The sequence below is a fragment of the Mixophyes fleayi genome, chromosome 3, assembly GCF_038048845.1.
Source record: "Mixophyes fleayi isolate aMixFle1 chromosome 3, aMixFle1.hap1, whole genome shotgun sequence".
NCBI classification, from domain to species: domain Eukaryota; kingdom Metazoa; phylum Chordata; class Amphibia; order Anura; family Limnodynastidae; genus Mixophyes; species Mixophyes fleayi.
Window position 1 is genome coordinate 165,636,327 of NC_134404.1, and position 27,545 is coordinate 165,663,871.

At 43.3% G+C, this 27,545-nt stretch overlaps 1 protein-coding gene across 3 annotated transcripts in view; it reads right to left on the reverse strand.

Moving 5' to 3' along the window:
• Window positions 1–27,545, reverse strand: part of CEP162 (centrosomal protein 162) — a 145,279-nt gene that overhangs the window by 90,394 nt on the left and 27,340 nt on the right. For all 3 annotated transcript variants that reach the window (XM_075202714.1, XM_075202715.1, XM_075202716.1), the window contains exons 7-10: window positions 18,550–18,662; window positions 17,933–17,972; window positions 6,601–6,708; window positions 5,498–5,689 (exon numbers count right to left, since the gene is read on the reverse strand). In XM_075202714.1, the coding sequence (XP_075058815.1) occupies window positions 5,498–5,689; window positions 6,601–6,708; window positions 17,933–17,972; window positions 18,550–18,662 (453 nt within the window). The remainder of the gene's footprint in view (window positions 1–5,497; window positions 5,690–6,600; window positions 6,709–17,932; window positions 17,973–18,549; window positions 18,663–27,545) is intronic.

Sequence of the window (27,545 nt, forward strand, 5' to 3'; positions counted from 1 at the left end):
TTTACTGGTGATATCTTCCAAAATATGTGTAAATTCATGGGAATCGGTAGCAGACTTCACACCCCTTACTGACCACAAGCCAGTGGTAAGGTGGAGAGAGTAAATAGTACTATAAAGAACAAGCTTGGTAAGGTAACGGCTGAAACTGGGTTGGCATGGCCTGAGGCTTTGCCATTGGTCCTCCATAGCATTCGGACCACTCCTAGACCTCCTCTAAATCTGTCCCCCTTTGAGATACTGTTCGGACGACAACCTCATTTGATCGTGAGTCCACAAGTGCAAGATTAAACTGAGACCGACGACATAGATCTGTCACTTGTGAGTCTGTTCCGGGAGACCTAAAGCCTGTAGTCGAGACACCTGAACCAGACGTTGCCCCAGAACTATCTTTCCAGCGATGTAGTGGCGGTTTTTCTTTTTCTTTTGTTCCAGGATTTTCCTTGTTTTTACTTTTTCTAGGACATTCTATTTTTGTGAAGGAGGATGGAGGAGGGTTCTGGTAGTGATGCGGATGAGATGGAGGCAGAGGAAAAGTTATTAGAATACTCAGAGCAGACCATTGTCAAGCTTGGTCCGGGGGTTATGAAAAGGTCTGCTAGCTCAGGAACTCGGAGACAGTGTGAAGGGCTATTGTCTGATGAGTATTGCATCTGCAAGTTCTGTGACTCCCTAGTTGAAGAAAGATGCATCCAGCGATGCCAGACCACCAGTAATCTAAATGTGGGCGGGCATCTTTTGGAGGATTATCACTCCCTGGTGGGTAAGGTGCTAAACCAAACCGAGTGCTGGGTGTGCTCTCATGTGCCACAGGGGCAGCATAACATAGGACTAGTGCCATTCCCTTTAAACATCTCCGAAGTACTCGAATTGAGGGGTGGGAGGCCCATAGAGGGAAGGTACAATAACACTAGGTCCCCTAGTCTAGCGCTTCAAAAATACTCTGTAGACAGATCTTTCCTGTGCCTGAATATCTCTCATGCAAAACGTCTGGACAATTGGGAAGCTGACCCATCAGATCAGACAATGGCTCGCCACACTCATTTTAGAGGGAGACTTACAAGGTCACCAATAGGCAGGAATGTTGATGGAAGTCACAAATTAGGGCGTATAACCAACCATAAGAAGGTATCCATTGGAAAAGTCTCTATAGATAATTGTAAGAATGTCATCCATGCGGACACGTGTCTTGAGCAAATGAAGACACTGGGCATGGGTAGTTTTATCAATATAATGTGATATAATTAATGGGCATACTGTTCCTTATGTTCTTTATGTTCCTTATGTTCTCCCTGATAATGTGTATTTTGTTTGTGGAAGAAAAGCTTATTCTTGGGTGACTCCGAGTTCCAAGGGCTTGTGTTTCTTAGCTAAACTGGTTCCTGAAATCATGACTATTACTCATGAAGAAATGGTTGGTATTCACAAGACTACATCACCACCATACATACACACACAGTATGAACACCGTGGCAAGAGAAATATGATTCCTGGTGAGGAGCCCATAGCTACAAAATTGATTAGTGAAACCGCTGGGTTTCAAGATATGGTTGCTCTAGATCTCACAAGGACCGCTCGGGGAACATTAAACTTTAAATATATCCAAGACCTAGCTAAATTAATAGATAATTTCACCGAGATGTATGATGACACTTTCAGGTATACTGGAAGGGAGCTACAAGCGTACAAGAAGGAGTTGGTGCAACATAGACTGGTACTAAATTATCTCACCTCTATTACTGGTGGGTACTGTGTAACACTGGCCACCCAATTCGGTGTCAAAGGTTGCACGTACATCACCAATAATACGGATGACCCTAAAGAGGTTATAGACGGGAAGCTGGATGAGATTCTGCAACTGAAATGGGAATTTCGAAGGAACCATAATTCTTCGTTATATGAGGTCGGGGAAAAGGTGGCAGGTTGGTTCATGGTTGAACCCTGTGAAATGGTTCTCTGGTCTGAGGGAGTGGGTACAGGAAATGGTTGCTAGTGTAGGTAAGCTCCTTCTCTTTATACTGTGTGTCATCTTAGCAATTGGTTTATTTGTCAAATGTGTTCCTACTTTGTTGAAGTGTGGGAAACAGTCTTCTAGGAGAAACACTGAGAACGAGACAGAAAGGGTGGTGCAAGACACCGAGATCATGGTATGTGAAGAAGTGTTGTATAACCCTGAACTTGAAACGGTGATTAGGTGATAGTTTATTACACTATCAAAGGGTGGAGCTGTCGAAGTCAGCATATTGGATAAAGTCATTTCAATTAAAATCGAGCAAACTTGGTTGTCTTTGTCTGAAAAGATGCGTACCGTACGCTACGGCGTGAAAGGGCACGCTACGGCGTGAAAGGGCACGCTACGGCGTGGAAGGGCGTACGCAGCTGCAACACGTGGCAACAACAGTATTTAGTCTTTTACATACATTCACACAAACACTCACACTTGTAAAATAGTACACATTAAAGGTAGTTGCAACACAGTCATTTATGTCGAAATATAGTAGTATTTATATGTAATAATATAAGTTATATGCATATCAGTAAAACATATGGTACACGTTGAAGGAATCTAGTCATGTGTGGTATCATACTAATCCTCTTCGCATTTGCGACTGTCCGGTTCACTCTGCGAAGGAATCGCAGAGTGCATACGCAAGTTACTAATGTTAAGGAATTATGGACTATTATGACTGAGTAATCTTGGCGGGAAGATCAGAGCTCATCCCCTGGAGAGATGACCCCTTCGTTTTGATTCCTGAGCTTAAACTAGCCAATGATTGACAACCCCTTGGACCTTCCTGAAACCTGGACCGATAGAAGCAAGCTATACCATCTGCATTGTTTTACTGTATTTCTGTGTGCATATAAGCAGCAGCTCCTCATCTAGTGTGCAGACATCTTGTCCCCAGACTTCAGGATTGAATGACTGTACACTGGATCCAGAGCGCCTGCGATAAGTAACGGTTGTACTTATTATTACTTTGCTTGAATATATTCTGCTACCTTTTGAGAATAAATCTTTGTGCGTTGGAAACACAAATCGAGATTCGACAATCGTTATTGGTTAGCGACAAAACGCTCATAACAACGCCCTTCCAGCCACATCACGCCACCCCCCCAGGCACATTATGACACCTTAAGCACATTGTACTTATCTATGCTTCTGGTGCTGCTGACATCCATAAGGCTGGGAACTTGCTGTAGAATGAGCAGGTAAGCTCTTTGTCTCACGAGATTACCAAATCTTGTGATACTTGGAGCTCCTCGGCTTGCTCTGCAGTCTGTGTCCTGTCCGGGAACTGGGATCAGTTCCCTTCCCCTAACCAGAGGTGGATTAAGGCCCAAGGTATTTAAGACAGCAGGGCCCCTAACATGGTTGTCATTTTAGATAAATACACAGGCACTACTGTTAGAAGCACACAGCTCTGCCTTCGCAAGCAGTACGTTGTGAAGCGGGACATACCTCCCAACCGTCCCTGCAGTCGGACCAAATCCTGACTAAGGGAGACTGTCACCCAAATTCAGGACTGCCCCACCAGATTCAGGACAGTTGGCAGACTGTCCTGCTTTCTCCTACCTGTCTTGGTCACTTTCACCATTTGTAGCAACTGGTTTCTTTAGCTCAGTTAGTTCATTCTTGTCTTGATCCTGGAATATTGGATGCCCTGTTTTGAAAAAAAAAAAAGGATACATGAGATTTAGAAAACTCCAACCAGCCCCGGTGTTAAAACAATAGCACTCACGCTTTATAATTAAGCCTCCCTCGAGTCCCCACATTTATAATATTCACATTTAATAAGTATAATAAATAGTATTTCCCTCCCTCCAAACAGTCCCAGCAATAAATTAAATAGCATTAAAGTTTAATAAATATAGCTATTTTCCACAACCATCCCAGACAATAAATAATTCATATTCACATTTAATAAATAGCCCTCCTCCCCAAAATCAGCCCCATATTCAATTGATAGCCTTAAACCACCCCACCTTTAAATTAAAGGTTCCTTCACCTCACCTTAAATAATTAGCCCCCACCTACACTCCACCATTAAATAGCCTACCTCCCACACTATATTAAGATCCTCCCTTCCCTCACATATCATATTAAAATACTGCGCGTGCGCGCACACACTATATGAACATGGCCAAACACACACGCACACTATAGCAACATGGGGCCACACAATTATCCACACTATTTGCCACACAGACACACTATTAGCCACACAGACACACCATTACACACACAGACACACCATTACACAGACACACTATTACACACACACAGACACACTATTACACACACAGACACTTGCCTTTTTACATCCAGCAGCAACACCTCCTTCCTGCGTGCTGGTCAGAGAACGGAGAATCAGTGACTGCTGCCTATGCAAGTAATCACATGGGACGGCACCTGTCACGTGGTGCCGTCCCATGTGATTACTCGCATGGGCGGCAGTCACTGACTCTCCGTCCGCCGAGCAGTGCGCAGAGTGCTGCTGCTTGGCGGGCATGCGGACCGGCCCATCTGGCCATCAGCCCTTCTGGCATCTGCCAGATGGCCAGTCCGGCCCTGCCCTCAACTGTAGGACTGCCAATGAAAAGAAAACCTGCACAGACCTAGCCAGGCCTTGTACCTAGACTGGCTTGTTGGGTACTTCAAGGAGGAGCCTGAAAGTACCTGTTCCAGAGTTGCAGGGGGAACTGCAAAACAGTCTCAAAGTCCAGAAACACAGAAAAAGCCAGGCAAAACTTTCCCTGCAGCTGGAGAGAGTAGAAGGGGAGGAGAAAGAGCTGTATGACATCTGTTTCCTCTTTTTGTGAGGGAAGTCAGCCAACGAGGAGGTGCTATATAGGGAAAGACACACCCCTCTGTCCCCCTTGGCATTGACCTGACACCCTAGACCTAGTGCCATACTGCCCCCTATCCCCTCCACAAAAGCGTCCGAGTCCACCTCCTGAGATAATTCGCTTCGGGAGATTGCTTTAGGCATCCTGCAGCCACCAGAGATCTTCCCGAGAACAATAAACTACAAATAAAATGTTTAAAAATAAAAGATAGCCATTATCTAAGCGCCCTTCTTTGGGGGGTGTCAGCACATTAAATGACCCCTATGGATGAAAGAGAAAGTTAATAACCAATCACTATTTAAAATAGTGATATTCATTAGGAACCATTTATGTAACTCATAGCTTCCATACAGATGCTTTTAATGAAGCATGGTCTAGCTAGAGATAATCTAATAAAAATAATTCAATGTTGTGTCTAAGGTCACACCTAAGGATTTAGTTACATAACAAGTTAGCCATCAATCACAATGTGCGAATTGTAATCTAATATTTACTTGCAGAATAACTCAGATATAACAAATTAATTAGTCATTTTGCCAATGACACACCTTCCGAAAAAGATCCTAAAGCTTGTTTATTTATTTATAGGACCATGAAGCAAAAATAAAACCTTACTGTGAATTTATGATCATTTGTAATGAGAAAGCATTACCTGAATTGCCAGTGAGTATTTTTTTAAGACTCTTTGCCTTAGAGTCCGCAGTATCCCCAAAAGATGTGTTTGTGTGGTCTGTAGCCTTAAGATAATTGGTCTGCTCATCTGTGTCTTCCATTGACTGGTCCAAATTGTGATATGCCTGATGCAAAGCTTCCATATCACTATTTGTGTACTGGTTTGAAATACCTTGGTTAAAAATAAATAGAAAAAATAATCTCTCATTGTGACGGAAATATTGAGAGGTTAAACATTGCGATAAGGCATGGAATATGGAATATGTACACCTCACAGAATGCAAACAATGCGTTTCACTATATTGTTGTATCAAAGTCAAAAAGGAAATAAGCAACATTTTACAACAGTCTTTTCTGGATATGTTGCCAGTTCCAAAACAAAGGAAAAAAAACCTACCACACTAGACTCCTCAACACCAGAAGAAATCTAAACAAAGGATAAACAACATGCACCAATATTACTAGCGCCCCACTTTTTTTTTTTTGCTAGTCAAGGAGGACCATGTATGTATACTGGCCCCTCAGTATCTTAAAAACAAAACAAAAGAGCTCATGCGTGAAATGAAGGATCTAACCCAGTGATGGGCAAACTTTTTCAGGAGCGGGCCAAATAAAAAAGAAAAACTTTAGGCGGGCCAATATAATTTATTAAAAAACTCAAATATCGAAATATAGAATACAAATTTTTATAAAACTAATGTGATGAATGAAGCTGTGAGTGCATTTCTAAGTTCCTTGTCTCTATTTTTTTTATTTAAATATAAAAACAAATAATTATATTATAATAATTTTATGCATATTTTAATGAAATTTTTTAAAATATTGACGGGTCGGATAGAACCTCTAAGTTGGCCATCACTGATCTAACCCTATAGTCAGGAGAAGCAACCAAAATATGCTTATTAACAGGGATCACTTATTGCATTAAGTAATTTAGGTAGAATTATGTAATTTCTTTAAACCATTTCAAATTTATTTTCACTTATTACTGTGTCCACACAGGAAAAAAAACGATTTGGTCAGTATACAAATTCTCAAATGATGAGGATAAAAACTGTCTGACAGCAAAGAAATTTCTCCCACCTGTGGCAACTGCCTCATTGGTCCCTTGTAGTGTTACAGATTCAGCATCATCTCCTGTTGGCTGCTTTTGAGTGTCAATTGTAGAATCCATTGAATCAAGTAGCATGACTAAACAGAATTTAAAATGAAAACATTATTCTGAAACATTTTTTCTGAAAACTCTTGTTACAGTTTTTTTATTTTAGGTTTACTTAAATATTGCGGAAATACGCATTACAGCTTTCTGTGTGGAGCATTCTTTCAAAATTATTGCAGTTGGTTACTTTGAAAACCATTTACCCAAGTGCTGTCCCGGTAAACTGTATTCACTATCCAGATTTACCTGCTCCGAATCCCCGTGCACTGCTGCCCAGAAAGTACCAACCGACCGAGTGAAGTGAGCCATGAGGCCCTCAGGAACCGGAGACCCCTGAGAAACATAGGCCTGCCTACTAGTAACCGTTATCCATCTGGCTATAGTATGCTTCGTGGCTGGCAGCCAGGTTTTCGAGTATCATATGGAACCAAGAGACTGTGTTTTGCAAACTGAAGACGAGCGATCCATATAGGTTCATAAGGCTCTGACCACATCCAATTCCATCAGAGAGCTCCGATTGTTGGATGAAGGATCTCTAGACAATATAGATATAGTCGGTATCACTATATCCTGGTTTATATGAAAGTTAGATACAACATTTGGTTGAAAGAAAGGCCTGAAAAACCAAGAAGGGAGGCGAGTGCTGCCAACTCTGACACAGGTCTCGCCGAAGAACTTGCCAACAAAAAAGCAACTTTCCAAGCGAGTAGCTTGAAGGAAATTTTGGTGTTTTCTGTAACGCAGTTAGGACCAAATTTAGGTCCCAAGGAGCCACTGGAGGCAAAAAAGGGTTGCTGAATATGCAAGACCCCCTAGAGAAAAGTCTGTAACTCTGGCAGCAAAGCCACACACCACTGAAAATAAATTGACAGGGCCGACACCTGTACCTTAAGGGATGCCAGCTGCTAGCCTTATCCAAACCGTCCTGAAGGAATGCTAATACTGTGGATGAATGGAAGGAAGAAGTTGACACTTTTCTGCTCACACCAACCTATATATGTTTACGTCAAAGCCAACCATGCCAGGTCCCGATGAAAAAACGGACTCTGGCTGAGCAGATCCTTCCTGAGAGGAAGATTCAAAGGTGCATCCTTTGTCATGGCGAGAAGATCTGCGTACCATTGTCTTCTTGGCCAATCGGGTGCCAGAAGAATGACCTTTGTGTCCAGTCTTCTTCAATACCAGGGGGAAAATGTAAACCAACCCAAAACCTACCCTTGTCATGGCATCCACCAGGTACTCTAGGGGATCCCGTGACCTGGCACAATACTTGGGTGACCTTGCAATTCAACCGAGAGGCCATCATGTCCACCTCTGGCTGGCCCCACCTTTTCACAATCGGTGAGAAAACCTCTGGGTGGAGGGACCACTTTCCAGAGTGAATGGCATGGCGACTCAGGTAATCCGCTGCCCAGTTGTCAGCTCCTGGTATGAATACTGCCGAGATGCTAGGAACCCACTGTTCCGCCCACACCATGATCTTGGTCACCTCCTTCTTGGCCAGAGGACTTCTGATTCCCCCTTGGTGGTTGATATATGCCACCGCTGTGACATTATCAGAATGGATCTGTTTATCAATCGGGACTATGCTTGGACCTACGCCTTGAAGACTGCCCTTAACTCTAGTACATTGATGGGTAACTTTCTCCTCAATGGACCAGAGGCCCTGCAGTCAGAGATTCAATGTCACCGCCACCCAGCCTAAGAGGCTGGCATCCGTTGTCACAATGGTCCAGGCAAATACTGAAAATGGTCTTCCATGATTGAGATTCCCTGCTCATGTCCACCAGAACAGGGACAGGCAGGTTCTCTGTGACAGGTGAAGGAACTCAGCTTCTAAATGGGGATTCAACCTGTTCCACTTTGAAAGGAGCTCTTTCTGGAAGAGGCAGGAATGGAATCTCACAAATTTAACCGTGTTGAAGCATGACACCATGCGTCCCATTATCTTCATGCACTGAAGGATGTATATACGCTTTGAGGACAACAGAGCTTTTTTACCTGTTGTTGCATGGTCGGTATTTTTTCTGGGGGCAAGAAGACTCTTTGGCAACTGGTGTCGAACAAAAGGCCAAGGAAAACCATGCGTTGAGTGGGCACTAGACTGGATTTTTTGAAGTTTATAATCCAGCTGTGAGACTGTAAGGCCTGTGCAGTCAGATGCAGATGGGACCTCATCTGAGACGCTGAATCTGCCTTGATCAAGAGATCATCCAAGTACGGAAGGACTGTTACTCCTTGCTTATGTAAGATTACAGCCATCTCTGTCATGACTTTCGTAAATACCCTTGGTGCCGTTGCCAGACCAAAAGGGCAGAGCCTGGAATTGAAATCGAGATTGGTCCACTACAAACCTAAGGAGGTTGTAATAACCCTGCCATATGAAGGTAAGCATCCTTGATGTCCAAGGATGCTAAAAACGTGTTTGGTTCAATTGAATTTATTACCGAACGGATCGATTCCATGCGGAAACTGGAAACCCTCAAGTGAGCGTTGAGGGACTTTAAGATTAGAATGGAATGGTATTACAGGTCTGGTTTTGTACCAGGTAGAGATGTGAGTAAAACCCCAATCCCCGTTCTTTGGGAGAGTTACAATCACCCATTTTTTGAAGGGCCACCCGCCTGGCTTCTTCTCGCGGAGTGGAAGTAACCATGAACCGCTGTGGGGGCGGTCCCAAAAGGTCTATGATATAACCCCTGCGAACTCTTCCTTTTACCCAGGCGTCTGTGATAGAACAGTTACATTGGTCCCGGAACATCAGGAGACAGACCCCACCACTGTACTTCCAGAAGGGGGGCGAAAAGTATCATACAGGTTGCTTGTCAGTTGGCTTTGGGCACCTCCCCAGGGGTACTGAGGAATAACCTCTGGTTGGGGTAGAAGAAGACGCTAATATTCTTTCCAGAGATGAAGAAACTCTGACCAGACCTTGTACAGATATTTCCAGGTTTTGCATCCAAGTAGCTGCAATGGCCATCGCTAACATGACTTAGAGTTTCTGCGACGCCTGTCCCAAGGGAAGTGCGTCTGCAGACTGAGTTCCTAGGACAAGAAAGTTAGGATTGTTAACACCTACCATCTCAGACCGTACGGTGTCCCGCTTGAGCTCCATAATAGAGAATGCCAGATCCCTGGCCCAGGCTGGCTCTGGTACACTGGAGGCCTCCCCAGATGAGCGCTGGCCCAGGTCCTCAGCCTTGCAAGTTACGCATAGAGCATCTGGGTCTGACTGTCAGAAGGTAATTTTGTTTGATATCATACTTTTCTTGTTCAAAGTGCCAAAGTAGTACCGGAAGCCTTGGACAAGACACGCTTTGTATAATACAGTGACTTTTGTGTCAGAAAAATCAGTAACAGATTATTGCATATCCGTACCCAGGAAGAAATAAATACACACACACATATATATATATATATATATATATACACACACACACACACACACACACACACACACACATATATGTACTATATGCGAGTGTGTGTGTGTGTGTGTGTGTGTGTGTGTGTTTGAGGTAGTGCCCACTATATAAGAAAGGGGGAACTATACTATATAGGAAATAGAACATGCAATCAATCACAGGCAAAAAGTATGAGATAGAAATTCACTCAGCCAGATAATTGAAAAGTTTTTCCCTCAGAACAATTGTGACAGGCACCGCAGTGTGAAATGGCTGGTGTTGCGAGGAAAGCTCGGGAAGGAGTGTCTCTTCCCACTAGAAGCACCTCCTCCTGTTCACAAAATGGTGCCTTTATCAGTCACCAAAAATCTGGTAGGAGCTGTGTGCCCAGAGCTCCCTGCCAGTGAACTGCCCCACGACTTGGTACAGGGCACCCCCCACTGTCTGTCCTCAACGTTGCAGCTCCGTCTTAAGCCACCTGGAAATGGGAGACTGGAGCTGCTGCCGTGGCTCCTGGCGCATGTCCGCTTGCTGTCCTGGTACAGCGCTGTGACCTCGGTCACTTTCTGAGTGATCAATTCTGCCGAAGAGCTTATTTTAGTGTTCAGCCTAAGTTGGAGGGGAAAGTGCGGCTTTAAGTGCTGTATGCGCTCTCCCTCCCTGCTACAGTATTCACACTGCGAACACCGCTGAACACTGCAGTCAGAAAAAATAATAAAATAAAATCTAAAGTCTAAAGTGAAAGAAATACGTGCCTACTCCAGTGGTACTAAAATAAAAACAGATATCTCCGGTGAGAGGGGACATAGAGGGGATGAGAGCAGGCCAAACAGGTCTTTTAAGTGCCCAACTCCACACAGCGCCCTCTACACCCCATGGTGAGCAGTGTCCCCCAACTGTATGTGCAAGAGAAATATGCATTACACCTTTCTGTGTGGCGCATTCTTTGAAATGATTGCAATTGGTTACTCTGAGAACCATTTACCCAACTGTTGCCCCCTGTAAACTGAAGTCACTATCCAGCTTTTCTCTAGCCTAAAGTTGGGTATTCACTACAGGTTCTTTGATCCAATTATTGTTCTGATCACACGATAAACGACATCTGACATTTGATAAGATATCGCATTAGTTTGTACGCTCACACAATCATATTTTATCGTACCAAAGCATATCATATCGTTTAGTTTTAGTAAGTTTATAGAATAAAATCAATGATCAACAATGAAAGAGTTGTGCCAATTCGGAAGTGTGGACACACTCACGACCGTCTGTGCCCAGCCGCCGCGACTCTCCTACCTCCGTCCCGGCCGGCGCTATGGCGACCGGGACGTCACTTCCGGGGGCTTGCCTGCCGTTGCAACGGATAGGGGCTTCTCTCTCCAGCGCCGCGTCCTGGCATTGCAGGGCAGGCGGGCGCGTGCGCAACATCGGGGCAAGCCTGCGGGCTAATTTAAACAGCTGGATGTAATTAGAGAGCTGGGCTCTCATTGGTCTGCTTCAGTATTTAGGGCAATGAGGTCTGCTGCCTCATTGCCGGTTATAGCTTCTGTACTCCAGTCTGCTGACCTGCTTGTTCCTGTTCCTGTCTTCTGAACCCCTACTGATTTCCCGTGTATGACCCTTGGCTTTGAATTGGACTTTGCTTGTGTTTCCTGTGACCCTGATCCCTGGCCCGTTTATCGTTTCTGCTATCCGCTTGTGACCCCTGACCTCGGCTTGTTTACTGGTACTGTTGTCTGCTGCCGGCCCTTGACCTTCTGCGTGGACCTCACTCCGCTTGCCTGGTTCTCCCCAGCCGGTACACACTTCACGACCCTCTGTCAGTCTGCGGCCCAGTCTGTCCCGACCATCAGGGGCTCCAGTGAACACCTGATTGGCAGAGTAGATTCCGGGTTGTGTTGTGCCGGCTGGAGGGGTTCCTTACATTATAACCGGCCCAAACACTGAGACGAGGTTGTGATGGATGAAAGCGGATCCACACCGTCTCCGGCACAAGCCTTAGCAGGCCATGTTGAGTCCTTGTACCAGATGATCCAGGGATTGGCTGAGCAGTTGTCCGTTCAAGAAGAAGCCGCGAAAACTTCACAACCCACTCCAAGTTTCACCTGTGAACCTAAGGTGAATTTGCCGGATCGGTTCTCTGGAAATAGATCCCTGTTTCGGAATTTCAGGGAGAGCTGCAAGCTCTATTTCCGGTTGAGACCCCGCTCCTCTGGTTCAGAGCAATAAAGAGTCGGGATTATCATTTCCCTCCTACAAGGTGACCCCCAGTCCTGGGCCTTTTCTTTGCCACAGACCAGTCCTGCAATGCAGTCCGTAGACACTTTCTTTGAGGCATTAGGTCTACTATATGATGACCTGGATCGAATGGCCTCCGCAGAAGCTCATCTACGGGCCTTGAAACAAGGCCGGCGGTCGGCAGAGGAATATTGCGCTGAATTCCGTAGATGGTCACCTGATAGTGGATGGAATGACCCCGCCTTATGTAGTTAATTTCGTCTCGGCCTGTCGGAACAGATTAAAGACTCTTTGGTGCAATTTCCATCTCCTACTTCTCTGGAGGATCTGATGCACCTCTCCATCAAAATCGACAGGATATTTAAAGAGCGGAAAACCGAAAAGGAGGCATCTTCACCTCCATCGCCTTCATTCCTGTTTCCACGGATGGTGAGGAGCCTATGCAATTAGGAGCGTATCGTCTCTCCCCTGAGGAAAGAGACAGGAGACGATCACAAGCCCTATGTCTCTACTGTGGCACAAAAGGCCACTTCTCCCGTTCCTGCCCAAATAAGCCGGGAAAAGAGCATGCCTAGGGAACAAGGGGAAAGTTCACCTAGGTCTGCAGATTGTCTCCCGAAAAATGCTGTATTGATCCCTGCACAGCTCACGTTCAGTGCTCGTACTGTGGACCTGTCGGCCTTCATTGATAGTGGAGCTGCAGGCAACTTCCTTGACATCGGGTTCGCCCGCGCTGCTGAAATTCCGATGGTAAAACTCAAGTCTGCTATTACTGTCTGTGGCTTAGACGGAAGTCCATTGCCAGGTGGCAAGATTACTTGGGAGACTCTGCCACTACAGTTGAACATTGGCGCTCTCCACTCGGAGTCCATAGTCTTCCTCCTTATCGAATGTCCGTCAGTTCCTTTGATTCTGGGCCACCCCCCTGGCTATCCCGCAATAACCCTGTCATGGATTGGGTAAAAGCAGAAATTGTCCAGTGGAGCGCTCATTGTACACAGTCGTGCCCGACACTACCTCTGCGGGTGATTCAGCCTATTCCGGAGCAGCTTCCGTCACAGTATCACGACTTCCGGGATGTTTTCTCCAAAAAGGCTGCTGACACTCTACCACCGCACCGGGATTTCGACTGTGCCATTGAGCTGATTCCGGCTCTAAATTACCCAAGGGACGCTTGTACTCTCTCTCTCCGGTCCAGAGACCAAATCCATGCAAGAGTATATTGACGAAAACCTGGAGAAAGGCTTCATCAGGCCATCCAAGTCCCCAGCAGGAGCAGGGTGCTTCTTTGTATCCAAGAAGGATGGTGGACTCAGACCCTGTATCGATTACCGAGGGCTGAATCTTATTACGGTTAAGAACACCTATCCCCTTCCTCTCATCTCCGTACTTTTTGACCAATTAAGAGGGGCAACTATCTTCACAAAAATTGATCTTCGTGGTGCCTATAACCTCATACGTATTAGAGCAGGTGATGAGTGGAAAACGGCATTCAACACGCTCTCGGGCCACTACGAATATCTGGTCATGCCGTTTGTCCTTAGTAATGCCCCTGCAGTATTCCAGGATTTGATTAATGAAGTGTTACGTGAGTTTCTGGGACACTTTGTTGTTGTCTTCCTGGATGACATCCTTATATATTCAGATTCATTGTCAGTGCACCAGGATCATGTCAGACAAGTCCTACAGAAATTGCGGGAACATCATCTCTACGCTAAACTCGAGAAATGCGAGTTCGAGGTCCAGAAGGTATCCTTCCTAGGCTATATAATCTCCTCAGAAGGTTTCTCTATGGACCCAACCAAGGTTCAAGCAATCCTGGATTGGGTACAACCGAATAACCTCAAGGCGGTCCAGAGATTCCTGGGATTCGCCAATTATTACAGGAGATTTATTGCCGGCTTTGCTGATATCGTGGCTCCTATCATCACCTTGACCCGCAAGGGAAGTGATCCAGTTGTTTGGTCACCACAGGCAATAACTGCATTTGAAACCCTGAGGAAAGCTTTTGTGTCTGCTCGGGTCCTCAGACACCCGGATCCTAAGGTACCATTTATTTTTGAAGTAGATGCCTCTGATGTCGGTGCTGGGGCCATCTTGTCACAAAAAAATCCCCAGACCCACCGCTTACATCCATGTGCTTTTTTTTCCCGTCAGTTCTCCTCAGCGGAAACCAACTATGACGTGGGAAACCGAGAACTGTTGGCAATTAAATGGGCCTTTGAGGAATGGCAACACTGGTTGGAAGGCGCTGCACACCAGATCTCCGTTATAACGAATCATAAGAATCTGCAGTATATACAGTCAGCCAATTGACTGAACCCCAGACAGGCTCGTTGGTCGCTGTTCTTCACTCGGTTTAACTTTATTATCATCTACCGTCCTGGGTCTAAAAATATCCAAGCAGATGCCCTGTCTAGAAGTTTCCTGGCACATCATGCTCCGGTTACTAGCCCAGAACCTATTGTTCCCATGTCCGTGATTCATGCTGGGTTAACCCAAGACCTAAGCTGCACCTTACAAAGATTTCAGAAATTGGCTCCTGATAATACTCCAGTAGGATGCTTGTTTGTCCCGGTGCATCTAAGGAAGGCAGTCCTTGCAGAAGCACACAATAATCAGACTGCTGGACATCCTGGAGTCTTCAAAACTTTGGAAATTCTTTCCCGTACAGTTTGGTGGCCATCTTTGTCTGCTGACGTCAAGGATCATGTCTTGTCTTGTGAGGTTTGTGCCAGAAACAAAATTCCCAGGACTCGTCCGGTAGGCCAGTTGGTTCCTTTGGCCATTCCTGCAAAACCATGGACACACTTGTCCATGGACTTTATAGTGGATCTGCCATTTTCTATAGGACACAATACCAGTTGGGTCGTGGTAGACCGGTTTAGTAAGATGTCTCATTTCATTCCGTTAACCAGACTCCCTTCTGCTCGAGATTTGGCCGTCTTATTTATTCAACACATTTTCCGGCTCCATGGACTTCCTACTGACATTGTGTCTGATAGGGGGTCTCAGTTCATAGCACTGTTCTGGAAATCTTTCTGTACCCTTCTCGGAATCAAGGTCAGTTTGTCATCCGCATATCACCCTCAATCAAATGGGCAAACCGAGAGGGTTAACCAGTCCTTGGAGAAGTTTTTACGTTGCTACACATCAGAGTTCCATGACAACTGGTCTTCTTTATTACCCTGGGCGGAATTTGCCTACAATAATTCCTGTCACTCATCCACCAAAACCTTTCTGTTTTTTTGCAATTTTGGGTTTCACCCCAGGTCTAACTCTTTATACTCACTCAAGTCTGTTGGTACCCAGGAGATCCGCTCCACTGCCAGGGATCTCAGAGTTATCTGGAAGAAGGTCCAGTCATCATTAAGACAAGCCTCATTTGTGGGCAAAAAAAATTCAGACCGCCATCGTACCATCTGCTCCCTCAAGGTGGGCCAGAAAGTTTGGTTGTCTACAAAAAATATCAGGCTTAGACAGCCTTGCAAGAAGTTGGGCCCTAAGTTCATCGGGCCGTTTTCTATCGTCAAGCAGGTTAATTCTGTTGCGTTTAGGCTGAAAATTCCGAGCTCTTTAAGAATCCCCAACACATTTCATTGTTCACTGTTGAAACCGGTACTATATCCTAGCCAAACTCAGTCTTCAAGTGTGCCTGGGGGAGATTCAAGCAAACCACTAAGATACGTGGTCCAAAGGATCCTGGATTCTAAAAAAGTACAAGGGCAGGTGCACTTCCTGGTGCAATGGAGGAACCGCGGATTAGAAGAGCGGTCTTGGGTTCCGCGGAGACAACTCCATGCCCCAAACAAACTGAAGGAGGTCTTCAAAAAATTCCCTAGAAAACCCTCAAGGGGGGGGGTTATGTTACAAGCACCGCCGCGACTCTCCTACCTCCGTCCCGGCCGTCGCTATGGCAAACGGGACGTCACTTCCAGGGGCTTGCCTGCCGTTGCCGGGGCAACGGATAGACGCTCCTCTCTCCAGCGCCGCGTCCTGGCATTGCAGGGCAGCCGGGCGGGTGCGCAACATCGGGGCAAGCTTGCGGGCTAATTTAAACAGCTGGATGTAATTAGAGAGCTGGGCTTTCATTGGTTTGCTTCAGTATTTAGGGCACTGAGTTCTGCTGCCTCATTGCCGGTTATAGCTTCTGTACTCCAGTCTGCTGACCTGCTTGTTCCTGTTCCTGTCTTCTGAACCACTACTGATTTCCCGTGTATGACCCTTGGCTTTGAATTGGACTTCGCTTGTGTTTCCTGTGACCCTGATCCCTGGCCCGTTTATCGCTTCTGCTATCCGCTTGTGACCCCTGACCTCGGCTTGTTTACTGGTACTGTTGTCTGCTGCCGGCCCTTGACCTTCTGCGTGGACCTCACTTCGCTTGCCTGGGTTCTCCCCAGCCGGTACACACTTCACGACCCTCTGTCAGTCTGCGGCCCAGTCTGTCCCCACCATCAGGGGCTCCAGTGAACACCTGATTGGCAGAGTAGATTCCGGGTTGTGTTGTGCCGGCTGGAGGGGTTCCTTACAGTCTGTATGATAATTTTGCCGATATTTCCTCCAACAGCAACGCCTTTGTGGGCGTGCATATTTAAATCTATGATGTTGTCTCCTATGTGCTGTGTTACATAGACGGAAAACACATGGAAATAGTAATTTTTTTCATAGCAAATCAATAATGAACCTTTTTTTACATGCTCTTTCGTCTAGGTGTTCCTGTATGCAAGTGTAGACAACATGAATTGTTAATACATGTGAAAAATCAATATCCTCAAAGTCCCATTTATTTACTGATGTGCCATAAGTCCATTTCATCAATTATGTATTATCTACCTGTATTTATATCTAATTTTGTCTGTTATATAATATATAGCTATAATTAGACAGTATAACTATATATAAACACATTACAGATTTCCACTCAAGCTAAATTCTAGAAATAATATGGCCAGTATAAAACATATGGACAAGTCCATAGGTTCACTACACCTGTGGACACCCTGTTTCTGTACTATCACGCCTGCAAAGTGTTGTCAAGAATCTGTGTGTGCAGGTTGCAAATCAATTAATATAGACAAGTCAGCTTCTCTAAGCAATAAAGGAACAATGTAGAGTTTAGTGTAACAAAAAAAAAAGGATTTATAAATAATAAATGATCTGTTGCCATAGTGCTGGCATATGTAGATGGTACACAAGTTAGTAATAATGTAAGTTTAGAAATAGAAACAGAACTATAAGATGTTTATATAGCCATCAGTACCATTTACTCCCATGTATAATTACATTTCAACCATGTTTACTTGGATTCCAATTAGAATAACCTCCTGCTGCAGTGGACACAAATTCTCCAATGACTTCGGTAAACACTACAAGGTATTCCACAAAGTGTTTTATAGGATTTGTTTTGTACTGGTATCCATGGCTGGTGATTACACATACATCTGTTGAACAGGTTCCTTCTTAATTTAATGTTTTCAGCCCTCATCATTTTGTTTGAGTATTTCCCTTCAAAACTCTAAATGTCAGTGTAAACTGTTTGAACCTATGCATTCATTCAATAAAAATAGTGCTTTGTCCATTTTAACGTTACAAAAAACAGCCCACATTGACTCACCTTTGGCAAGCATTCCAGGATTCTCTTCTTTCTGAGGGGTCTTCAAAGAGAGAAATAATTGCAATTACACTGACAATGATAAAGCTATTCCAGAAAAAGCAATGTTGATTTTTGAACAAAGGAAGTTTGTTTTCCCCTCCCCATTGCGACTTTATTTTTGACCCTTGAAGAAAATCTCCCTTCTTTTTTTCTTCTCAACCCTGCACCAGAAGCAGGCTATGAATTAATCTCCGCTTCAGTGCGATTATGTGGAGACACTAAAACGGGCTCACTATTTCTACGGCCAGAGCTGCACTACTACATCAGATTCCAGTCAGGTTTTCAATGGTTTACAGCAAATACAAGATTTTGGCTCAGTTAACAGTGTCAGCACAACATTATACAATATGGTGACTGGGAGCTCTACATGCCAGTATTTTGGAGGGACTGTGGAAGAAGGAATAGTGTTTAAAAAGGGGTGCATGCTGTTAAAAGGTTGTTATAAATTACGCTATCTTATAATATTTCTGACACTTGTTACATTTGCATAGAATGTGTATTGCCACCTTGCAAAAGGTCTTCATAAATTGTTGTGTACATCTAGCAATCAATTAGAAAAACAAATAAGACAATCCAACCTGAATTTTTAACTCTGGGTTATCAACCAGATCCTCATTTTGCTCTTCTTCCGATTTTCTGATGAAGAGACTGCTAGCTTCAGGTTCATCTTCAAAGTCCTCACTGTAATTTACTGACAAAAAGTGGGAAAAAGGACTTGTTATACTTGCTGATTAATCCATTTCTTACTGGGACAACCAACTGTTTATTTCCTCACAAGGAAGCATGGGTCACACAAGTCCAAATTGTGCATCACCTTCTCTATACTCTTAACACCTACATCAATTAAACTTTTCCTTGCTACTACAGTTACAGAGGACCCAGACAGATAAAGATGTCAAAAATTTACAAAAAGGGGAGGGAAGGAACATAAGAACCTCCCAAACTAAAAAACAATATTTTTCCCTCATTAGTGCTTTAAAAGATTATGTAGTCAGCAGACAATATATCGCTCTCTTACAAATTTGCATTGCTAAAAATCCATGTTTCACAGATATTACTCTTGGCAAAATAAGCTGTGATATGAGATAAAGCTAACATTTTCCATCATTATCCTGGTTTGGAGAAGTCTTTTTCCTTTTCATAACATGCAAATAGATTTTGCACAACATCCAAAAAATTGTCAGTATATGTGTGGTATCACTATGTGCAGAAGCAGATTAAATCTCCTGTGCTTTTTAAGCCGATGCTCAAAATCTCAAATATTTATCCAAATTGTAAAAGCTTGGATGGTGTGTATAAAGCAGGTCACATAGAAATTAAATAAATAGTTTGGTTGTTTCAATATGAGCTGCTCACAAACATACTGATGGGTTGGGCAGCACAGTGGCCTAGTGGTTAGCACTTCTGCCTCACAGCGCTGGGGTCATGAGTTGAATTCCCAACCATGGCCTTATCTGTGTGGAGTTTGTATGTTCTCCCTGTGTTTGCAAGGGTTTCCTCCGGGTGCTCCGGTTTCCTCCCACACTCCAAAAACATACCGGTAGGTTAATTGACTGCTATCAAAATTAACCCTAGTCTCTCCCTCTCTGTCTGTATATGTGTGTGAGCATGTGTCTATATTAGGGATTTTAGACTGTAAGCTCCAATGGGGCAGGGACTGATGTGAATGAGTTCTCTGTACAGCGCTGCGGAATTAGTGGCGCTATATAAATAAATGATGATGATGGGTTATTAAAGAAGTTAAACATTTCTTAACTCCACCCCTCTCCTTTTCTTAAGCAGCACTGTTTTTTTCCCTCAGCATGCCACCAGTGGGGAGGCAATCCCAAACATGAGGGAATAATTGGCATCAACAAGGAATGTAGGGGAGTTCAGCTGGGAAGCAAGTGTATTTTTGCTTAATATTCAGTATTTTAAATTAAACAAAAAAAGACAATATTTTTAAGCTAATAGGGCTTCTTATTTTTAGTGTAGCAGCCATAAATTAAATATTAATTTTAAACTCTTTGCAATGAGAGGAGAGTACCAGGCACTGTTAAAAAAGAACTCCCTCTCATTTGTAGCAGGAGATACAAATTTCATAGGTTTTTAATAACTATGTGGGTAGAATGTAATGATGATCTCCTGTACCCAAATGTTATTGATATTCCTCTTACTGACCACGTGGGTAATTCTGGTTATCGATAATGGATATCCATAGCCAATTATCTTATTATTATGCTTTTGTGTAAGTTAATATTGTTCAAATCTGTGACAGTGTAATGCAGGTTACTATTGTAACAAGAGCGAATTGATAAGGAGACCAAGTAGTATTTTACAACAAGGGTTTAAACAGGGGGGGTAGATATGCGATCCCTACCAAGCTGCAGGTATAATCTGGGCATTGTTCCCTGCCTTTACTCTCCATTGTCAAATCTAGCAAACTGTCAGGTTTGCTTTCCCTCTCTGACAAGTCATGTAGGTTAATACACCAATAACATGATCAATATGAAGCAAAAGAGAGAAGAAAGTGTGCATCACTGAGGCACTCATTGATTGTTACAGTGTTAAAATTAAAAGATCAATCTTGATTGATATACATTAATAAGGTAATTCTCAAAAATACTGGATATATAATGCTGAAATATCAATGGGCCTTTTAACAAATTGATTAATGAAAATGAACTGAAGATATATCAGTTAAAATTGCAGAAAAAGCTGCCAACCACATCGCTGTTGCTGATTGATATCTATCACGCAAAACCCTTATCCAGAAATTGTCTGCTTTATTGTATGAAAATATATAGCTAACCATTAAATAACGACAAATAATAAAAAGAAGAAAATCTCTTTCTCCAATTCCATCTGGGGGATACTGCTACCATGGGGTTGTATGAGGGCACATGGAGTAGGGCACTTAAATAGTTAGCAACTAAGTTTGCTGCCGACTCCTCCCCTTTGCAACCCCCCAGGCCTCAGGAATACTAAAGTCCCAGGAAAAGGACTCACAACAAAACTAACCGTAGAACAGCAAAATGGAGGGAACGCAGTGTCCCCTAGATGGAAACGGAGAAAGATTTAACGCAAGTACAAAAATCTTCTTTTCTCTATCATCCACTCTGGAGGATACTGCTACCATGGGGACCTTCTAAAGTAGCCCCTAAGGGAGGGAATGCTCTGGTCTACCAGCCCGCAAAACACTGCGGCCGAAACTGGCATCCACAGGCACAAAAATGTTGAACTAGCAAAATCTTGTAAAAAGGTATGAACGGAGCACCAGTTCGCTGCCCTACACAACTGCTCAGCAGATGCTTCATTGTGAGCAGCCCAGGAAGCACCCACCGCACGAGTAGAGTGCACTGTGAGAACCTGAGGCACAGGCCGATTTCTACACACATAAGCAGTCTTAATCATAAAGCTAATAAGACGAGCAATGGTCTGCTTGGTGCACACCGACCTCTCCTATGAGAATTGTAAGGAACAAAATGAGTAGGTCCTGCGACCAGCAGAAGACCTGTCCACGAAAACTCATAAAGCCCGGACCACGTCCAGACTAACAGAGGAAGAAGGCCCACAAGGAGCAATCCCTTCTCTAAAGGCCTGAACCATCATCTCCTGATTTTATGTAAACCAGGAACCACCTTAGGCAAGAAAGTAGGTACGGTCCTGTGAACCGCCCTATCCTCATGGAACACAACATAAGGAACCCTACAGGACAAGGCTCCAAGCTCCAACACCCACTGGAGTACATGCAATGGGCAGCAAAAACACTGCCTTCCACGTCAAGAAACGCTGATAAGCTGACTCCATGGGTTCGAGTGGAGGCCACTGAAGAACCTCAATAACCAGGTTCAAATCCCAAGGGGCGAACGGAGGAACGTGGGGAGGCTCAACATGAATCACCCCGTGAAGGAAAGTACGAATGTCAGGGAGCAAAGCCAACGGAGCTGAAAGAAAATAGAAAACGCAGAGACCAGAACCTTCAAAGAGCTCAGTCTTTCTTCCATCTGTAACCTATCCTGAAGAAAGGCCAGAAAATGGCTAATCTAAAAGATGCAGGGTTATGCCACTTCTTCTCACACCACTGTACATAGATCCTACACTTTCCTGTCATAGATCTTAGCTGATACCGGCTTCCGAATCTTCATGAGGTCTCCACTACCATGGAAGAGATCCCCCTCGACTGAAAGAGGTCGGCTTCAAAAGCCACTCCATTAAAGCCTGCTGAGGTAAGTCCGGATGGTGTAAATGGTTCTTGACTGAGAATAAGAGCCCAACCTGGCTCTTCCACCAGAAGCAAGCAATCTGGGCCAATTTGGTGCCACCAGAAGACCTTCCAAGAGTACTTGCTTTAGAACCTGCGGGGTCATCGGAATTGGTGGAAAGATATCCCAAACAGGAGTCCCACCTCATGGACATTACATCCACAGTCAAAGAATCTTTCGTTCTTGCACAGAATCTTGGTGATTGTGCCTGGATGCCATCAGATCCAGATCTGGCAGGCCCTATTTCTGGACTAACTCCTGAAACACCTGAGGATGCAGTTCCCATTCTCCCCGAAGAATTGAATTGAATGCCTGCTGAGATAATCTGCTTCCAGCTGTCTACTCCGGGAATAACCAGACGAAATCGCTGGAATTAATTTCTCCTCCCACAAGAAGAACTGTTCCGCTACCTGCATAGCTCCTGCGCTTCTTGTTTTTCCTTTGCAATTTACATATGCCACTGCAGTGGCATTGACGGATTGGAGGTGGACTGGTTTTCCTTGAAGGAGAGACTGAGCTCCATGAAGGGCTAACAGCATGGGTCTTCGCTTGACAACATCTATGGGCCGAAGCGCCTCTCTGTCTGTCCAAAGACCCTGGAGAACAACTGCTCTCCAGCCATTCAGACTGGCATCTGTGGTCACCAGAATCCAAGACCACAGGATAAAAGAAGTTCTTGAACTACCCACCATTTCAGAGGTTGACGAGTCTCCCTATAGACACTGATCCGTTGGGTCTCCAAATGAAAAAGGGGAGTGGAAACGACCGTATGGGAGGGTTTTGAAAGTCAATACCATCAACCCTTGAATCCTCATGCCCAAGGGCATGGAAGGACAAGGGTGACTCAAGAGCAACCGTACAGAATGTTGTAGGGATCTGCAGAAAGATCTTCTTAAGAGTGGTGTTCATTATTAATCCTAGAAACTTCATCTTATTTGAGGGCATCAACTAAGATCTGGACTGATTGATTATCCAATTGTGCTGCTTCAGAATTCAAATAGATAGAGTCAGATGCTAATAGTGAAAAGGACCAGATAAGGCTTTGAGAAAATAGTCCAAATACGGAATAATGTTCACTCCCAAGGCACATAAACATGCTGCCATTACTGCCATAATCTTTGTGAAGATTCTTTGAGCTGTGGAAAGCCAAAAGGAGAGCGCCCTCAATTGATAATGAAGAGCTTCCTACTGTAAAAACAAAAGGAAGGATTGGTGACCCTCCCAAATGGGAACCTGCAAATAGGCATCCTGAATGTCTATTGACACCAGAAATTCCTGGAGTTCCAATCCATTGATAACTGAGCAGACTGATCCCATCCGAAACTTGTCTACTCGTAGATGTTGGTTTAGACCCTTGAGGTTTTGAATGAGTTGACACAAACTGTCCTGTTTGGGCACCAAGAACAGGTTTGAATAAATTCCCCGATGTTTGAGACTCTGGACATGATCCTCAAGATCCAAATAACTCAGGTGGACGCCTCCCACTAATATTTGAATAATTGTAGGCGACCCCCTATCCCCGCAGTCGTGAGGAGAGGAAGGTCCCGCCATGTGGATTATTATTATTTATTTTATTTAAAGATCTTGGGATTTGGACATCTTTTGGAGTAAGCATCTCTACCCGTTTGCAACCATCCTCGTATTGCAAGTGGTCTAACTCTATTGGTGGGCCAAACTTTATAGCCCGTGTTAGCACGAAAGGACTTCCAAAAAGACCCAAAACACCGAGTTTGTGGGTTAGGGACATTCACCGGCAGGAAAAGACTTTTACCTCCAGTTACTTGGCTAATCGTACTGTCCAGTTCCGGACCAAACAGAGAAAAAGTTTCAGTTAAGTGCCTATACATAGCATTATTTGTTTATATAAATATACATACATATATCCTAACTCTACAGGGATAAACACAGAGTTGTAACCCCCAACACAATCTTGTGTTAACATATATAACAGAATAATCCTCACAATAGAAGAATCTCAACAATAAGTTGATAACTATGTAAAGGAATTAGTAAAAGTATGTAAATATTCTACAGATATCTAATTGTACAGATATGTGTTTGGCAAAACTGATGTAAGGTACTCATTCCTCAAGAACAATGTCTAGGGCAGAATACCTGCAGATAGAAAGCAGCCTGACAGTCACACAGTGTACTGCTGATCAATAGCAGCGTCTGAGGTAAAAACTGCTCAGGAGTTTCTGCAACAGTCTACTGTCCAGTTCCGTGAATTGGCTACAAGGAACATACCAATTTGTGAAGGGGGAGCAGTCATGAAAATGACAAGTTCTTCCTTTGTTTTTAACCACTATGAGGGTATTCAACTACAAATCGCGGTTGCGCGTATAAAGCATTATTACGGTAGCGCAATAGCGCAAATTTCTGTGCACACGAAATCTATAACGTTGCGATACCGGGACCCATGCAGCCGTGCGAATCGTAATTGAATATCCCCCTATATGTGTGTAATAGTATTTATATCTGTCAAGTAACAAAATGTGATATTATTTAAAAAGAAACAGACAGGCCATAAACAATAAAACCACAGAGATAATAAATAATATAATCATTTTTGTTTTGACCCTGGCTATTGCCTCAAAACAGTATGGAAATTAATCTCTGGATAATAAAACGAATGTCTCAGAACAATTTAACTGAGCACCCATGTAAAATACTGACTACATTAACTTTAGAACCTGCAATAATAAAACTGTAGTTAGAGACACACACACACACATTATAGAATATGTATGTGTGTGTGTGTGTGTGTGTATATATATATATATATATATATATATATATATATATATATATATATATATATATATATATACACACACACACACACGTACAGTCTTCTCTCTATTACAAACAGAATCCCCATTAACTAGTTATTCCCCAATGGGGTATTTTGCGCACAGTGTGAAACTGTCCTCAGCAGCTAACAGCCCCTGGTCTTTTTACCCCACAGGTAATTTGGCAGAGCATTTTGTACAGGTATAACATTTCTTCATAAGAATTGACCTAAGTGCAGATAGAGTCTACTTATAATCCTATATGCCCTTTGTAAATACACATATATATATATATATATCTTAGCTGCAGTTGTCAAAGAAGGGAAGCCAGCAGCAGATGGATTCACCGTTATTTCAGTCAGGAGTCCGAAGTAAACGCTAGCTGAATTTTTCCACCTTTGGAGCACACCAATCAGCAGGAAGAGGGGTGGAGGGGCTCTCCATTACACTCCCTGCACTGGAGGCTTTTGTACACTTTGGGCAGGATTATCCTACTTGCTCACTGGAGGTTTTTGCTTATTATAGCAAATATTGTTATTATAGCTCTCCTTTGTTTCTTTTGCATTGCAGCCTTTTAATCTGTGCTCAGATGAAATCCAAGTCCCCCCTTCCGCCTCACTGGGAGACTTGGTATTTCCCTAAAAATTGTCATTCCTCGGACAAAAGTCCCTGCGCTCTATGCTAGAGGCAGCACCGGACCCATCAGGAGACTACAGTTATAGTCACATACTGGCTGTCACTGCCTGCAGGCTGATTGTATATCTTTTTTGTTCAGTACTTAAACAGCACAACTCCTTGGGCACTTAAACAAAACTGAGGTCTGTGGGGTTGCAGAGGGGAGGAGTCAGCAGCAAGCTTAATTGTTAACTATTTAAGTGCCAACTCCATGCACTCAGACAACCCCATGGTAGTAGTGTCCCCTAGACTGGATGAAGGAAAAACATATATTAGTATACCCAGAATCTCTGTGTATATATTTATAGACGTTTATATTATTGTTTGACAGAAAGAGGTGAGTAACAGAATTTATTGATATTTCAGCAGGAATACAGCCTCTATAGATGGACCAAAGGTTTAAATGTATTCCTATACTGATCTTGTAACTCAGTAGCCATATGATATACTGTATCTCACTTCTAATTTAAGAGGTATGGGAATAAAGGTTTCAATAAATCCACAAACATGATATTTAGTTGGATAAATATAGGGCTAATATTTGGGTGACATATGTTAACCTGGCTTAAATCTCAAACTGATTATACAGTAAAATAATTTCTCCTTTTCACATTAGTCTTGGGCTGAGAGAAGTTTGATTTTCTCTTTGATAAATCACCCCACATATACAATCAATTCGGCATTCATACTCCCAGGCATACTGTATATAGGGAATAAATACACCCAATTACTGGTAAGCAATGTAGCCTTTTAAACACCAACTCCTTGTTAAGCTAGAACATAAATTATATTTAAGCAGAGCAGCAGCATGCATGCCAAGACGCCGACACGCGTTTCACTATAGGCTTAATCGTGGCAAAAGTTTTGTACACTGCATATTATCGTTATACCTGGGAGTATGCATAACGGAATGATTATATAGGTGGGGTGATTTGTCAAAGAGAAAATCAGGTTAATCAGTTGCTATTAAATTGACCTTGGTCTCTCTGTGTGTGCATATGTTAGCGAATTTAGACTGTAAGCTCCAATGGGGCATGGACTGATGTGAAGGAGTTCTCTATATAGTGCTGCGGAATTAATGGCACTATATAAATAACTAATGATGAGGAGTCTATAAAACAAACTACATCACTACAAATCACAGTGGTTGTTTAAATATATAATAAATTGAAAAGATACTTAGGGGTATATTTACTAAACTGCGGGTTTGAAAAAGTGGAGATGTTGCTTATAGCAACCAGATTCTAGTTATTTTATATTTAGGACAGCAAAAAAAAAATAAACAAAAATAAAATACAAAAACCACTAAAGCACGCTGAAGATATTCAAGAAAATATATATTTGTGCCCCTCCTTGGCAGAATAACAAGCAAAACATTTATTTTTCTCCATCAGCAGTATTAAGAACTTTTGTAGAAAGCACTAAATAAATGATAACTAGATTCTGATTGGTTGTTATAAGCAACATCTCCACTTTTTCAAAAATAAATAAATTTAGCACCAAGTCTTAGCATGGAGAGAGAAACAATGACTTTTCGATTACCAATGCATCAACCATTTTCCTCCCAAATGCAACATCCAGAGAGAGGCATTCACTAAAGAGAAGAGAACCACAAACCCAACTGCCAGAACTGCAAATTTAAAAAGTTTTACAAGCTGAATTCCCAATTTCCAAAACATAGCTTGCTAGAACGGGGAAAAATAAGAAAACTAGAAGCGGAGTTTTCACTAACCTCCACTTCACTGGTCCTGCAGCTAACAATGGAGTAGGAGTGATTCCACAAGGACTTCGCTTAAAAGGTGACTTTGGAGACTAAACACTGTTACCTATATCAAAAGCTTATTTTTGCCATGATGCTAGCAA